Here is a 16,795-nt window from a genome sequence, read left to right as displayed (position 1 = left end):
CAAATTCAACACCATAGTCGTCATACCATTCTTTACGTACTTTAAATGGAGTTTTAAGACAAGCTGACCAATTGACAGTGGTACCACCACCAAAAGTGGAGCCTGCAAGAATAAACATTTGCTGGTTAGTAGTGGTCAAAGCACCACCTCCTTGGTACAATTCTTGGACCCCATCTTTGTCGTTAAAATTCAATTCTAAGTTACTAAAATATCTTCCCTTTTCCAAAACTAAAGTCTTGTAACCATCATTTGCTAATGTATGGGCTACTACACCAGCACCAGCACCAGATCCAATGATGATAACATCAATATCAGGCAAATACAATTCAGCACCATCAAATTTAGGCTTCTCTTCAAACAGGTACTTGAAAGGATCAATTTCCTGGGATTCATATGCCTTTTCACGTAAATCTCTTTCAGGGTAATGGATGGCTTTCAAATGCAAGTCACTAGCCAATCTAACGAATGTGCTTAACGTGAGCGAAGAAACCAATCTAAATAATCTTCTCTTTGCTGCAATAGGAGAGTCACGCCACGAAGCCAATAATCTTTCACGTTCTGGTAAACTCATTTCCCTGATTGGGGTTAAAGAATTGGTCAAAGTTGGAGCCAAAATTCTTGAATCTAAAGCAGTTGTCAAAATAATAAACAGATGAATTGCGTCAGTAGTATTTGCATTGATTATATCATAGATAGTTTCTCTAAATCCGGGGGTTTGTGATGGCTTAGTGAAAGTTTTCACATATTCCTCGTATTTATCCTCTGGGAAGTTTGGATCAATTACATTCCTGATCTCATCCACCGTAGTTTCATGAATAATTCCATCACATAATAATAACAAGGTATCAACATTCTTGTAATCAACTTTGTCTGGTAAAAAACTAGCCATTTTTAATTTTCGAGTCTAGCTAAAAAAAAAAAGATAAACAAAAAACAAAGAAAAAAAAAATCAGTCAAAAAAAAGGAAATTCAGTCCAGTACTCGATAGTTTATATATCAACTTGAGGCAATCAACAAATCCTATCAATTTATTCTAAATGTATTATACAAAAAGTATATATGGAATAAAAAATGAAAAAAAAAAAAATCAGGTCATAAAATTAGCTATATATCTTTACATGCCCATGAATAGTTTTGCCTCCCCCCGTTGTTCAAACACTTTAAAGTAAAGCATGTGGAAAACAATTTGACATCCGAAACACAGGCAAATAAAAATGCAAAATGTGGGGACTTTCGTTGTTGTTGAGCGTCTAAAATAATCTTGTGAAAAAAAAAAAAAATTAGCCGATTAAATATTAACTCCGTTACTGTTCATCGGAGGGGTATCATCCAAATCCAAAGGTATACCAAACTCATTCTTCAATATTAACACACTAGTACCTGATTGTTGACTAAGATAGCTGAGAATAGATTCTATCAGCTCATTAAAGAAATTGATAGCTTGTATCAACCTTTCCATTTCCTCGTCTTGCTTGTTCAGCTTCATTTCGCATTCTAGTTGGTTCAACTCTTCAGCAAGGTTGTTGCAATAACGAATCTGTGATTTGCGATCACTGTGAAAATTATCACGTTCTGAAACGGAGTTTTGTAACTCTTCTAATAACTTATCCTTTTCTGCTTTAAGTTTGACAATGGATTGTCTAAGCAGATCATGCTGTTGCAATTTCTTCTTATGCTCTATATACTGAAATGACCAGAACAAATTCGTCGTCCCACACTTTTCTTGTTCAACCAATCCTTCATTAACAAGAATTGTAACCAACTCTTTGATTTGCATTGGTGGAATCTTGCATGCTTTACTTGCCTTTTGTTCGATCTCTTTTATCGTGTAGAATGAATGAGTATTTTGAAACCATGCTAAAAGAGTAGAAAGCTTCTCTTCTTGACTAGGACCCTTCTTTGGTGGCATTGGTTAAAGTAACTGTTGCAAAATGCACAAGATACAATAAAAGAGAAAAACAGTTCAATCTCGAATTTTATAGAAAAAATACCGCTGTCCAGCAAAACAGACTAAAATGATAGCAAAAAATTGCACAGCAAGATATCATAAACCATAGATCATATATTACATCATTATATATATACAGGATACCAGAAATATGCATTACTAAGCCTTGCGATTCAGTTGGTATTTTGCAAGGGCATATTTTCTTGCTCTCCATGCTGGAACTTCAAATAAATAATCAACTGCTTCCAAAGGAACTTCTTTTGTTTCAGGATAGAAAAGGAAAATAATAACTGGAAAAACAATCATACATGTTGCGAAAATAAAATACAATTTGAAACCAAGAGCATCCATAGCTTGGCCAGAAAAACGACCCATTATGAATGCCCAAAACCAATTCGACATGGCATTAATAGCCTGTGTCACTGTTCTAATTTCCTGACTAAATATCTCAGAATTAATAACCCAAGGAGTACCATTCCAACTCAGACCATAAAATAATGTCCAAATATACAACAACGCCTGCGCTGCTCTTCCACCAGCATCATTTTTTGTTGTACCAGAAGCAATTCGGGCAGCGGGATCAGCTATTTTGATGTAAGCACCAATGTACCACATACAAATGGAGCAGGGGATGGAGAAGTAGATCAATGCCGTTCTTCGACCTAATCGATCAACTATTACAGATATCCAAATTAATGCAGCAACTGCTTTCAATATCCCAAAAACCCCAGTTGACAATAATCCCGATTTTGAACCAGCAATACCAAAGGATGCAAAAATCTTGGGGGAATAGTATGTAATTGCATTAATACCAAAGCCGTTTTGCATAAGGAACAAAGACGTAGATAACACTAATCTTATGAGTAACTTTTTTGACAGAATTATTTTTCTTATAGGAGCAAAGAACCCATCTCCTGGCAACTTCAGTTTTCTATCTTCTATATCTTTGACGATGGTATCCATTTCAAATATCGAATAAGGATGATCTAACGGTAATGCCCTTAAAGTGGAGAGACTTGTTCTTGCTTCCTCGATCTTTCCTTTTTGGACCAAGAACCTCGGCGATTCTGGTATTAAAAAGCATCCGATAAAAAATAATCCAGAAGGTATTAGCTGGATTGCAAACGGAATTAACCATTGTTTTCTTGATGATTCCATATTTTGGAGAACTCCATAGTTGATCCAATACCCTACAATACCTCCAACTTGCCAGGACATTTCCCATGCTCCAACCAATTTCCCTCTGATTTTTGCAGGAGAACATTCACTGATATAGATAGGTGCCAACCCAGAACAGCCACCAACTCCTAATCCTGTAATGACTCTACCAGCGTATATGGCTCCCAAACCTGTTGAATGTTTCGATTCAAGAGAAATTCCGGCACCAAAGACCAATAAGAATGCAGATAAAATTAACCCCAACTTCCTACCCCAAATTTCACCAATAGGATAAAAGAATAATGCTCCAAAGAAAGCACCTGCTTGGAATACCGATACAACATTTGATTCTATGCTTGTCTTTTTAGATGATGACATCAGGGCCATGTCAAATTCATTTTGAAAAGAAGCCAACGAGACTGTACCACCAATGAACCCTGAATCATATCCAATGATCACAGCCGCAAATGATGCAGTGGCAGCAACAACTACCATTCTCCAGTTGTAAATCTCTCGTGGAATGGAAACACTTTCATTGCTGAAGGATTCCTCGAACTCAGAAACTTCTTTCGGTTATTTCTTTTCTTAGTATCCAGAGGAGATATCGTCGAAACCTTTCAGTTCTGAAAGCATGATTGGAAAAGTTGCATTTTGTAGATTCACAACAAATGGGGGGATACTCTAATCAAGGAAACTATTAAAGGAAAGAAGAATGAACAAAAGAAAAAGGGAAAATAAAAAATTTCAAATATGAATTTATTACAGGAAGGTGTTGGAATTGTCCTGAGGTTTATTGGATTATTCCGGAACAGGCCAAAAATAATACATAAAAAAAAAAATTGTGAAAAAACACAAGAGTGGGGTGAACGGAAGTACAAAATTGAATATAAATGAGTCAGAAATAGCCACCTCAGAAAGAAAGAACGACAGCAACAAGTAGACCGTTAATACAACAGTTCATTGACAATACTATCAATCTCTCATCAAACCTATTGTAAACATGATTGTTGAATCAGTTTACGACTCCTGAATTATCCACCAAGTGTGTCAAAGCTATCACCTTAAATAATATGTCAAAACATGAGCACAATACAGGTGATGTAATAAAATATTTGCAACGGTTTGAGACGAAGACATGAACAATACAGTAATTTCTGGTTCAGTAATTGTATATAAATTATAATATCAGGGTCTTTGATAGATTTAGCTCATCATCTTGACGATACCAAGTATAATCTATGTGATGCTAAATGAACTCGAGAAGTGTACATTGTGCTCTATTTTTTTTTTTCTGTTGTTTTTCCATCAGCCCTTTGTGTATTTGCTCTTCTTCGGAATAATTTTGTGTTCCTGATTTATTTTTTTTATTTCTTTTTGCCAAGAATTTGGCAAGAAATCGTTTACAATCACAAAGTTGCGAAGTTTGCGAGAGAAACGTAAATGCCTTGCTTTATTTTTTTTTTTTTCTTTTTACAGTACGACAAAGAAAAACAAGCCTGTATTCATGACGAGTATACGTGCATCATTGAATGAGACCCTACAATAGCTGATTTTACCGGTTGATGAGATTGTCGCTGAAATATTGTCATGAACAGAATGGCATGGATTTACAAAGCAAAGAGACAATACAATCGCCCATAGAATTTTATAGTCAAATTTGATCATCTATTTGTGATGTGAGTTGTAATTCCTAGATACTCTTAGAGTAGCAGTCGTAAACAACCTCTGAACAGGACATATTGTCACTTTCGAAAAACGCGTTTTGTTGAAGTATTGCTCATTACGCTCTTTGGATTGGTCAATAAAGATATATCTACACAAAACGATGACTTGGTTTATGCGCTTCATTCAATATATGCGTGCCTCAAAATTAATTGAGCAATATTTGAAGGTACCTAATTCGGTATTCGGAAAACACCTCTTTGTCTTGAATTATAACTAGCTAAAATGAAATATAAATAGACAGACCTTCCCTCTCATCTAATGAATACTACATTGGGGACGCTCTACAGCAAAACGAACAACTATACATATATAAATATTCCTCAATCAGATCATGAAATCCAATTATGTTCTCTTCGTGACGTTTTACTTGGTGGCCTGTATATCTGCCATGTCAATGGCTTTTGAAAAATATGGAGATTACATGGGATTCTACACTTGTAACAGGCAAATTAAAACATCCGTGACATTTTGCGGAAAGTCATCGAATTACTATTGTTTGTGTACCAATAAAAACTCGTTGGCTACCTACGCTGGTTGTCTAACACATAACCATAGGAACTCCACAAAACAGTTGGAAAAACTTGTTTCCTTCTGCAAGAGATATGGTGGTGTTGATGTTGAAGAGCATTGGTTTGACAATGCTTACCAGAACTTTGTTGAAAATTCGAAAACTGCCCTGGAGATTTCCAATTTTACCAAATCAGTTCCTCTAACTGTTCCATTTAAATTTGAAGATAGTCAATTAGATCTTTTTGCCAAAGCGTATAAACAATACTTGAATAACTATGATGATTCCGTTTATTATGGTGGATCACTACTTGCTTATTGGCTACTAATCATGATACTTTATGGGGTTGTTCATTGGACAAAGTATCTATTCCCTGGTTTTGCCAGCAAACTTACTTGTACACCAGTCAATATTTGGAGGAGATACATTTCGATGCCTGCTACATTCAGAAGAAAGAAGTGCCAAGAACAAAGATTGTTAATGTTCTTTGATTTCTTGGTTCCTTCTAGACTTGAAACTATTGTCATTGCCTTGTTTTATGGTCTTACTATTCTTGTCAATGCCATTAGAACTGGATACGTAGAAAATGATCCATTCCTTGGTGATCGTTATGAAGCAAAATTGAGATATGTTGCTGATAGAACAGGGATAATTCCAACCGTTATGATGCCACTCATTTTTCTTTTTGGTGGTCGAAACAACTTCTTTCAATGGCTAACTGGGATGAACTATAATGTATTCATGACTTACCACCGCCATGTTGCTAGAGTTATGTTTGCACTTGTTGTTATTCATGCTGCTTGTTATAGTGTAATTTTTGTCAAAGTGAGAGAAGATTACTCTGGGAACATGAAGGCAACATATATGATATGGGGGACCATTGCAACAGTCGCGGGAGGAATGATCTTGTTTCTGGGAATGCTCTACATCAGAAGACGCTGGTATGAAATGTTTTTGTTTGTTCATATAGTGCTTGCAGCAATTTATATTGCAGGTACTTGGTTGCATGTGGCAGATTATGGATATCTTTGCTTTGTCTATCCAGCAATAGCAGTATGGTGTTTTGATAGAGTTGTTAGAATCGGTAGATTAATTTCATTTGGGTTCCCACAGGCAGATATTGAATTATTGCAAAATAATACATTAAAGATAATTATCCCGAAACCAAACTACTGGAAAGCTATTCCAGGTGGCCATGGGTTTATTCACTTTATCAAACCAAGTTGTTTCTGGCAATCGCACCCATTTACTTTTGTTGAATCACCTAATGGTCAAAATATTGTCTTATATTGCAAAGTTAAAGGTGGTGTGACCCATAGTCTTCACCGCATGTTGATTAATATGCCGGGAAGAAGTTCAAAGTCAAGAGTTACTCTAGAAGGACCATATGGCGAGTCGACCCCTGCAAAATATGCAGACACTGCTGTGTTTATAGCTGGTGGTAATGGTATCCCTGGTATATACTCTGAAGTCACAGATATTGCAAAAGGATTGCTGCTGGAATCAAAGAAAGTGATAAAGTTAATTTGGGTTGTTAAAGACTATACATCTATGACGTGGTTTTTAAACAAGTTGGAACACTTGAATGAATTAAACATTCAAACTACTATTTATATTACTAGAAAAAAAGTTACTAACTTCGAAAGTGATAAAAAAGTCGAAACTTCCACAGATGACGAGACAGAATCCATAAAGTCGATTCTTCCTAATATACTGTTTAAGGAAGGTAGACCCATGATTGGTGATATTGTTTCCAACGAAATTCATGAATCCATTGGCTCTGTGGCATTTGTCGCTTGTGGCCATCCGGCTATGGTTGATGAAATTCGTTATTTTGCTTGTCAAAACATAGGAAATCCAGAAAACAAGAGAGTTGATTTCTATGAGCAACTACAAGTCTGGGCTTAGTGTATCACTGTGTATATAATAAACCGTTATAATTTCTGTATATATATTAGGAGTAGAGTTGCCCTGTTTTATCGAGCAAGCGGAAAATAATCAACGCTCCTTGTAAGAGACTTGCTTCCCCTCCCTTGTCTGTTTGACCTTTCTCTTGCTCTTCCGCAGTCTTTGAAGACGGAAATAGAAAGGCACTAACTATCAAATGTTTCCCCCGTACCCTTTTTTTTGTGTATCTTTCCTCTCTAGTTGATATTAATTTGTTATGATGAAACCCTGAGTGGTTCTAGGTATATAATGATGGGGTTATGTTCCATTCCAGGGTTGGACAAACATTCTCGGTTCTTCTTCTTGGTGACAGTGGCATAACAATTGTTGCATATAGTATGGTTCAATTTATGTTTTTGCTCCTACTCCTATCTGAGCTAGTGTTTGCGTCTTTTGGTGCACCATTTAGATTCTACAAAGACGCAAAGAAGTTCTATGGATGTAAAGCTCAAATTTCATCAGAAGCTTTATTTTGCCCTAAGCCCAACAGCTATAGGTGCTATTGTTCCAATAAGAATTATTTGGCCACGGTTGCTGGATGTCTCAATGAGGTTGGTCCATCTGAAGATGCCATAAATGGTTTTATTTTATATTGCAATGATAAAGGATTCAATTTATCGGACATTTGGTTCAATAATTCTCTAAGAACATACAAGAAAAAGGCAAAATCTGCATCTGAGATTAAGAATTTTCGCCGAACTTCAGTGATACATGTTCCCTTGATATTGAATGGTTCAGAATTACAAAACTATCAAAATACCTATAATCTTTACTATTCTAACTTTGATAATTCTGTTTACTATGGGGGTATTTGTGTATGCTACTGGCTAGTGGTTTTGTTGATTGCAGGAATTATTCATTGGATAAAGAAACTATTCCCCAACGTAGTCAAGCACTGGACAGACCTTGTGACTAATACTTGGAGACGATACATTACTTCTCCAGCAATGTTCCGAAGAAAGAGGAACGAACAACAAAGTGTTTTTAATGTCGCTTCCTATTTGGTTCCATCAAGAGCAGAGTCTGCGGTTATCTTGTGTTTTTATGCGGTGGTAAGTGTTGTGCATATTTACAAGTCAGGTTCAGTTGCAAATGAAAGAAAGTACAATAGTCAGTGGTTATCTCGCTTGCGTATTGTGTCCGATCGGGCGGCTATAGTCTCTATTATATTGATGCCCTTGATGATATTATTTGCCGGTAGGAATAATTTTCTTCAGTGGTTGGTAGGATTGAAGTACAGTACATTTGTCGCATATCATAGACATTTAGCAAGGGTAATTTTTGGGTTAATTTTGACTCATGGGGTTGGGTTTTCCATACTTTTTGGAAAATTCTACAGTAGTGTAATGCGAGAACCCTATATTAGATGGGGTGTTGGTGCAATGGTAGCAGGTGGGATCATCATGGTACAATCATTGTTGTATTTGCGGAGAAGATGGTACGAAATTTTCTTGATTGGCCACATTATTTTGGCAATGATTTGGACAATTGGTACATTATTTCATGTCAGAGCCAGAGGATATGTATTTTTTGTGATTCCTAGTATTGCAATATGGGCGGCTGACAGGACTATTAGACTTGGTAGATTGGTTTCGTTTGGTCTTCCTGTTGCCGATGTTGCATTGCTTTCTGACGATACAATTCGTGTCTCTGTTTCTAAACCAAATCACTGGACAGCAGCACCTGGTGGACATGCCTTTGTTCAGTTTTTGCGACCAACAATCTTTTGGCAATCGCATCCATTTACATTTATTGAGACACCGGATGGTAATAGTATTGTTTTTTATTGTAAAATAAAACGTGGCATTACATCAGGATTACATCAATTCTTGGATGAGATACCAGACAAAAGTGCTAAAATAAGGATTGCAGTAGAGGGTCCGTATGGAGGGGAAACTAATGCTAAAAATTCCGATACTGCTGTTTTCATCGCTGCAGGCAATGGGATCCCTGGATTGTATTCGGAAATTACTAGTATTGATTCGCAACAAAATCAGAAATTAAAACTAGTATGGGTGGTTAGAGAATGGAAAAATCTCATTTGGTTTTATGACGAATTGCTCCAATTAAAGAAAACCAAAATTGATACAACAATATATGTGACTAAGCCATGGGTTGAAAATCCACAATTTGTTGAGATTGATACGGAAAGATTGGTACAAGAAATCAAACTGAAACTTTGTCACATTAGTTTTAAACATGGCCGACCTATTTTAAAAAATTTGATTCGTCAAGAAGTGGAAGGTTCACATGGGTCCATATCATTTGTTGCATGTTGTAATCCTTCGATGGTTGATGAGATCCGCTACAATGTATGTCAGCACATTGACAATCCCCAAAAGAAGAGAGTTGATTTTTATGAGCAGATACAAATTTGGGCGTAAGGCAGTGCATATTACCGGTTGTTATTTGATTGGGACTAATTCTCCGCCCTCTACTAAAACTCTATATTATATATAAACAGACAATAAAAGGTCAAACTTGATATTGATGAAGCTATACAGTGGATAAGCTTTTATAGAACTTGATCACTTTAGGATGAGCATGAATTTTGTTTGGGTTAAAATTTAGAATCTGAAGACCATCTCTTGACACCGCCCTGGAAAGAGCTACATAAGCTTGACCAGCAGCAAAGATTTTTTTGAAATCAACAATAACATATGACAATGATTGACCTTGAGATTTGTGGATACTCAATGACCAACTTAAATTCAATGGTAATTGAATTCTTTTGGCAAGAATACTCTCGGTTTCAACATCCTCGGTACTCCAACTCTCAACATCCACTATAACTGTTTGTGTGGTACCTTGCATGGTAATGAATTTCACTACGGGCAACTTCAGAAATAAAGAATCGTCCTTCATCTTGCTCATGTGTTTCCTCTTCCTCTCATCAGCACCATTACTACTACTCAATTGCTTGGTAGTCATAAACTCCAGAAAGACAGAATCACCTTCAGATAACGTAGCTCTGTCGACAAATCCAACAACCTTACCAAGACTTCCGTTAACAAGTTGAGCATTTATATTCTTGATTAGCATCACCTGTGCGCCTACTTTTAATTGCAAGACCTGCGGAGCTAAAAAATTCGAAACCATTTGCTCCAAAATCTTTGGCGGTAGGGTCCCACTATCCTTCGCCTTGTAAATGACCTCTTCGGCATCAATCTTGGCAAGTTTCTTTCTATTGGCATTGTCTACTTCATAACGAGTGGCATAGAGTTCTGAAGGTACAAATCCTTCAGGACACTTCAATGGTCTTTCTAATTGCTGGAATCTTACAATGGACTCCTTGTTGATCATTCCATCCCTCATTTCATTCAACATGTTAATAAATGTAGAATCACCCTTTTGTCGAAACACTTCCTTCAATGTAATTGTTTGTGTGATGGCTTCTGACCAGGCTCCACACTCAAATGCAAAATGGATTTCCTCACTTTCTGATTCGTGACTCTTCACCACTGGTGGCAATTGATAGAAATCTCCACACGCGACTAACTGAATTCCTCCAAACGGCGCATTACTCTTGCGTATCTTCTTAGCTAGTTCATTCATCTTGTCCAAGAGATTGCCATCAACCATGGAAATTTCATCAATAACTAGTACCTTTGTCTCTTGCCATCTCTTGAAAGCTGTCTTGTTTCTTCTTACTTTCTTGTATAAAGAATCCACTGAACCCTGACCTAACCCAATGCCGGCAAAACTGTGTAACGTGATACCACCGATATTACATGCAGCTAAACCAGTGGACGCAGTCACAGCAATCCCACGAGATCGTTTCGAACGTAGCGACTTGATAATACTTCTTAATAAAACAGATTTACCAGTACCTGCAGGACCGGTGAAAAACAACGAAACACCCTGCAATACTTGTTTCAAAACATATTCTTGTTCATGGGAAAGTATGATTGGTTTCACGTTCTTTGCGTCAACCTGTAATTGTTTCTGTTGCTTTTCTTGTGTATCCGGCGGTTTTAACTGCTTAGACAAATGCTGTGTTGCCAATACAATTGTATGTGAAGCTGAATCTTGACCCATATTGCCTCTCTTTTGATCAGTGACACTAGTAGTGGAATAAAATCTTTGGAATTGAGTTGGAACACGAAATGGATTCCTCACTTGTGAGATTGATGGTGGTGGGGGTGGCAGCGGGGATTTTGTTAATGGTGAAGAGCATCCCACATTAGGTTTCATTATGTCTACCCCTGTATCTGATTCTTGCATCATAGGAGTAGCGCCTTGTGATGCAGTTTGGATATATGTACATGTCTTGAGTTTCTTTGTAACTTGAGTCGGTGTTCCCGACAGACTACTTCGTGTGCTGTCCCTCCTGCTATATCTTCGAGTATTCATTCTCATCTTTGGGGTTGATGCAGTTCGTTGTGGACAAGTACTTTCTGCTGCCTCCATCGCTGCGATAAAATCATCATCTATATCACTCGATTCAAACGTAGACGATAGTAGGTCTTCTTTAATAGGAGAAACATCTTTGGGTTTCTCTAAGCGAGGCGTGGAACATACCACACCTTGGTGTGGCAGAAATATTCTTTTCTGAGACCCGTGAAGATGTGAATCTTCACTCAATACAATCTTCGAATCTCTCGTCTCACTATCAGTAAATGGATCTTCATTATCCAAAATTCGTAAAAAAGTCAGATCTAACCCGTTATCTGTCATAATCTTTGGACCTGCAGAAACACGCGTCAGATTGATCCTGAAGTTAAATCCTAGTTTATAAAATCCAATATGTGAAGTTGAAATATGTTTCTTCAACAAGCGGGTGCTCTTTTTCTTGGGGACAATTCTTGTTATTGGTATTATCGAGATTCGTGATTTAAGCATATAGGGCAGTATTCGTGTTCTTCAAATACTTTCCAAAATAATTCATATAATAAGGTTTATTCCCAATGTCTTTTAATCAATTTGCGTGTAAATTTTGAGTATCCTCTTATCGGTTCCAACGCTCCCAAACGTTGCTATTGTAGTTGATTGGCTCTGTACGGTTCGATGAATCTCTTCAATTGGTTTCTTTTGGTTTTTTTTTTTTTTTTTTTTTTCTTTTCTTTTGTCTGCTGTTGCCATTTCGCGTTTGACTCTTGATTTCAAATGTAATTTTTTTTATCTGCTGTTTTTGATGTTTTCTTTTATTATTTGCATTAAAATCCGACACACCTACAAAAAAACAGACTACATATACCCGTAAACCCTTATCGGTGTTGGTTAGCTCCAATGGCCCAACCCAACCCGGAAACAAACAAATTAGAAATCTTTTCACTGGCATTATTTGTTGTCTTGCTTGCATCGTTGATAATATCGTTCGCAATATTACCAATATTTTCCAAATGTTTGGTAGAATAAACAGCACGCGTATTTTCAGCAGCAAACTGTTGTTTCACCTTGTCAATATCATTTTCTAAACTGACTCTTTGTATTTTATCATTTAATGATTGCCATTGATTAATAACAATCTTGCTGTTCTCCCCTAACGATAGAGTTGCAATAGTTAATGATAAAATTTCTCGTTGTTTAGTCAACACTTCCAAATCAATAGTCTTTTCAGGTTCATCAAACCATTCGGGTGATATATACTTTCCAACTTGATAAAAGGTTAGCCAAAGTTCATCAATTCTTCTATCATTCGGTTTGTCTTCAAAGAACTTAAACAACTCAATACTCTGTGTGTATGCATAGTTAAAATTATTGTCAATCAACGCACTTTCGATACAAGCTGTTTTAAGCTTCTTGAAATAGAAATTGTTTTCACCATCGCCATCTTCACCAAAGAATATTAACAAGTCATTCAAAATGCGGTACAATTTCTCAAAAGCCAAATATGACTTCGGATTCTGCTCTAAAACGATAGTTATGAGATTCATCACATTATTGTCCGCAAAACTATTTATTAATGCATATGGAGTAAGTGGTTTATTGCGGTCAGCATCACTACTAACAATAACAATTTTAAAGTTCTTCAATGCATGCATCGCCTTGAATAGATGTTTGAATTTAACAATTTGTTGTCGGCTCAGCTCTTCCAAGTCTTTTTTCAAAACTAACTTGTCAAACAAGTTTAAACATTGGTGTGCATTATATAGTAACCCAGATTTTTCATTCAAGTTAACTGCATGATTCAAGCTTGCCCAAAACTTTTCTTCGACAAGTGAATAGAACTGATTCGTAGAAATAGGCAACAACGAGTCATTGAAAAACAATTCATCCGCCACATCAAACAAATTTGCAAACAACAACCTTTCAATAATAATAGACGACACTTGACCATTCGTATTTTCTTCGGAGACAAAGCTGCTCTTGAATAAGTCCACTGATCTCATCAACTGTTGCCAATTGGAGTGATTAATATTACTGGTGATTCTTAAAATTTCTCTTTCAAGATCTATTGAAGATGGATCATAATTGAATTGGAGGTACTTCTTGAGAGTCAATTTGTTAATTGGAAACAACTTCTGACATGTTTCTATCGCATGTTTCAATTCAGGAATACATTCACTATGAAATAAAGCTGATAGTGGGTTGGATGGTGTGTTAAACTCATTAAATGAGGCACAATCCATGGGAATGTTTCCATAGTCAATATCCTGGGATCCTGGTGCTAATGTTTTGGAGCTACCTCTTAATAATGACAACGTGTCGTGTATAACTTCGTAACTTTTCATAATGTCGACCGACGAAACCACATCGGTATCCTCTTTAAAACTAAAATAATAGCAAGCCGCCAAATAGGTCTCAATGATTACTTTAAATTCTTCCAACTCAAAATGACGATTTAAAGAACTGATACATGATGACCAGACGGAATATTTGGTAACTGGGGACGTTTTGTTACTGCCCTTGGTGACAGTAGCTCCCATATCGCTATAAAATAGCCATTCATTCAACGGACGGAAATCATTGTTGTGGTACATAATTATAGGTATGATGACATTTGCAATCCATTGTTCAATATTGGAAACTTTTCCAGCAGATAATGGTGTGATCAACATCTCAAACTTGTTTTTTAGCGTTTCTCCAGCGCTTAAATATTCCTGTAAGGTAGCTCCATTGTAAACTTGTCCATAATGGTCATAGTAGTACTTATATGGTGAAATCACTCCCGCAAACCACGATTGAAAAGCATCTGAAGATACTCTCTCATACAATGGCATAATATCGTTCACGTTGTCAAAGTATTTGGACAATTGTATTGTCTTTGCTTGTATGAATGATAAAAGAAGATCGTCTGGAGTGGATCCAAACTTTAATCCACCAATATATGAGCTTTGTACATTGGTGTCAACCATTAAATCTTGAGCAGTAGCAAGAAGTGATGACTCGTTTTCAATCTGAGTTGGTAAACCAAAAGCAAACTCTTCAACATCAAAAGAATCTGTTTCGTCAGTTTTAGTAATATTTGACGGATCAATCAATAGATTTGCCAATTTAGTCAATTCCTCTAATTCAAGATTCAACGGGTATGTGTGTACTAGTATAGCATTCAATAAATTGTTTTTAGTTGTAAAAGTGAACTCATTTGTATCGGATGACAAAACCTTTGCATTCAATAATCGAAGAAATGCTTGGAGTTTATCTATATCAGTACTTGAAGACACTAATTGAATTGTATACACATATAACTTTGCGTCTATAGTTTTATCTATCAGACTCATGTTTGCTGGTACTTGATCTAATGGTTGCTGTTGTGTCTTCTTTTTTTTGGTTGTTGTTCTTTTCAGATCGTTTTCCAACCAACTCACCTGGAAAAGGAAATTAAGAAAAAAAAAAAGAAAAAATAAAAAATAAAAACTTAAGGAAGAGAAACAAAAAATCAGACGGGATTTCTTGATAAAACAATAAACACCAACTCTGTGTTTATCATTTAGAATGTCTACTACAGCTCGAAATAGGACATCGACTTTTACCGATCCAGCAAAGCATGTTAACATACGACAACAAAAATTAGTTGATGAAACTATAAAGAATCATTTGAAGTATCATGATATTAAATTTTTTGAGTACCTGAAAGCACGACAAGAATTGTTACAACAAAACAACACCATTCAGCTGTTGTTACGTGAAACTAATAATGTGTCTCAGAAGAAAGATGAGGTTTCAGAAAAGGAGTTAGTTGAAGAAAAGAAAGACAATTCTGAAACTCAAACTGACGAACAAGATCAAGAAATGAAGGATGTCGAGCCCAAGTCGCAGGACGATCTGAAAGAGCAAAAAGCCAAGTTGAACGAAGAAATGATTAAGTTGGACAAGTTGAGATTCGAAGTGGAAAAAAAACAAGTTTTCTTTAATCTATACATTCAGGATTTAAAGAATACATTAGCAATTGAGTCGCAAAAATGCAAAGATGACTACAAGACTCCTGAATTGGTTGATATTGGTAACCGATTACATACATTAATTGAACATGAATCACAGTTAAGATCGGAGATTGACAATATCAAAAATGTTCAAAAGCCAATGTTGGATAAAATCACAAATTTGGTTAGTAATTTCAACACTAATATTGTTAGCTCCACTGCAAGAATAATACACCCAGCATTGTTGCGAAATAAGGAAGAGGACTTGGAAAATAGTGTTCAAGTAAATTACAACCATGCGGTGTTTTCCAAACTGGATGTTCAGCAAATGTTTGCTGACTTGGATGGTAGAATAACGGAACAAGTTGATGATATTTTGGATACCAACAATAGAATATTCGACAAATTTGATGAACATAATGGTGAGGGCACTGACACCGAATCATCAAACTTGCTTTACAAAATTGCTCGCTCTACGTTACATGATATCACAACAAGTACAGATTTAGATGCATATGATCAATTAATCGACAGAGCATTGAAAGGTATTGCATCTTCATTCAAAGAAAATGATGAAATCAAATCGAAGTGGGGTGTCCATGCACGTAAGGTCGAGAAAATAAAGCTGATTATTCAAGAGCAAGATGCTGATGGCGATCTTGAGATGGTATAGTATCCTGCTATACTGTAAATGTAGGTATATATTCAATTCGTTATCTATTGCACGGGACTTATTAAAATTACTGAATCGCCTCTAACAAAGACCATATCTGTTTTCTTCACTATTGGGTCCTTGATCTTGCTATTTTCATCCAATGAGTATATAAATTCTTGGGCATCACTCAAGACCATATTACAATGACTATCATAACCTTGCAATTTACCTTTTAACTCTCTAGCACCTCTTAACTTTACTAATACGTATTCATCTAATTGGAAACGAATTAAATCTAACGGTTGTTGGTCTTCTCGTTGTTCTGGTTGTATTGTAGACATCTTAATTGTAGGATCTATATAGGATGTTCCGTCAATAGTAATTCGCTGGTTAACAAGTCCTCATTTTTTTTTTCTTCTCTCTGTCTTTCCTTCTCGTTGTTGTTGAAGGATTTCTTTCTTTCTTACAAAGAAACTAAAAAAAAAAATGAAAACGAAAATGAGAAGAAAATGAGAATGAAAAAAAGAAAAAAAAAAAAATTTTCTTTG

General features: G+C 36.2%; 9 protein-coding genes across 9 annotated transcripts; 3 read left to right on the top strand and 6 right to left on the bottom strand. All coding sequences in view use genetic code 12, as the record gives it.

The window, feature by feature from the left end:
* Position 1: 1 nt before the first annotated feature.
* Positions 2–889, bottom strand: CTRG_03062 (uncharacterized protein; the record flags this gene model as incomplete). The annotated part of the gene is made up of 1 exon (XM_002548719.1): positions 2–889. A coding segment is annotated over one exon (888 nt), but the record flags the coding sequence as incomplete, so codon positions are not given.
* Positions 890–1,288: 399 nt separating this feature from the next.
* CTRG_03061 (uncharacterized protein) lies at positions 1,289–1,909 on the bottom strand (the record flags this gene model as incomplete). Its single annotated transcript, XM_002548718.1, has 1 exon — positions 1,289–1,909. One exon carries the CDS (start codon positions 1,907–1,909, stop codon positions 1,289–1,291), a length of 621 nt encoding a protein of 206 aa, XP_002548764.1.
* A 198-nt stretch (positions 1,910–2,107) lies between these two features.
* On the bottom strand, positions 2,108–3,601 carry HGT16 (Hgt16p; the record flags this gene model as incomplete). The annotated part of the gene is made up of 1 exon (XM_002548717.1): positions 2,108–3,601. One exon carries the CDS (start codon positions 3,599–3,601, stop codon positions 2,108–2,110), a length of 1,494 nt encoding a protein of 497 aa, XP_002548763.1.
* Positions 3,602–5,162: 1,561 nt separating this feature from the next.
* CTRG_03059 (ferric reductase family protein) lies at positions 5,163–7,247 on the top strand (the record flags this gene model as incomplete). The annotated part of the gene is made up of 1 exon (XM_002548716.1): positions 5,163–7,247. The coding sequence occupies one exon, from the start codon at positions 5,163–5,165 to the stop codon at positions 7,245–7,247; it is 2,085 nt and encodes a 694-aa protein (XP_002548762.1).
* Positions 7,248–7,546: 299 nt separating this feature from the next.
* Positions 7,547–9,670, top strand: CTRG_03058 (ferric reductase family protein; the record flags this gene model as incomplete). The annotated part of the gene is made up of 1 exon (XM_002548715.1): positions 7,547–9,670. One exon carries the CDS (start codon positions 7,547–7,549, stop codon positions 9,668–9,670), a length of 2,124 nt encoding a protein of 707 aa, XP_002548761.1.
* Positions 9,671–9,782: 112 nt separating this feature from the next.
* Positions 9,783–12,128, bottom strand: PIF1 (DNA helicase; the record flags this gene model as incomplete). Its single annotated transcript, XM_002548714.1, has 1 exon — positions 9,783–12,128. The coding sequence occupies one exon, from the start codon at positions 12,126–12,128 to the stop codon at positions 9,783–9,785; it is 2,346 nt and encodes a 781-aa protein (XP_002548760.1).
* Positions 12,129–12,493: 365 nt separating this feature from the next.
* Positions 12,494–15,226, bottom strand: CTRG_03056 (uncharacterized protein; the record flags this gene model as incomplete). The annotated part of the gene is made up of 1 exon (XM_002548712.1): positions 12,494–15,226. One exon carries the CDS (start codon positions 15,224–15,226, stop codon positions 12,494–12,496), a length of 2,733 nt encoding a protein of 910 aa, XP_002548758.1.
* On the top strand, positions 15,165–16,265 carry CTRG_03055 (uncharacterized protein; the record flags this gene model as incomplete). Its single annotated transcript, XM_002548713.1, has 1 exon — positions 15,165–16,265. The coding sequence occupies one exon, from the start codon at positions 15,165–15,167 to the stop codon at positions 16,263–16,265; it is 1,101 nt and encodes a 366-aa protein (XP_002548759.1).
* A 44-nt stretch (positions 16,266–16,309) lies between these two features.
* Positions 16,310–16,588, bottom strand: SMX4 (U4/U6-U5 snRNP complex subunit; the record flags this gene model as incomplete). Its single annotated transcript, XM_002548711.1, has 1 exon — positions 16,310–16,588. The coding sequence occupies one exon, from the start codon at positions 16,586–16,588 to the stop codon at positions 16,310–16,312; it is 279 nt and encodes a 92-aa protein (XP_002548757.1).
* Positions 16,589–16,795: the final 207 nt, after the last annotated feature.

The sequence above is a fragment of the Candida tropicalis genome, assembly GCF_000006335.3.
Source record: "Candida tropicalis MYA-3404 genomic scaffold supercont3.4, whole genome shotgun sequence".
NCBI lineage: Eukaryota > Fungi > Ascomycota > Pichiomycetes > Serinales > Debaryomycetaceae > Candida > Candida tropicalis.
The sequence above is the reverse complement of the archived record's forward strand: the minus strand, read 5'-3'. Positions and strand labels throughout refer to the sequence as shown.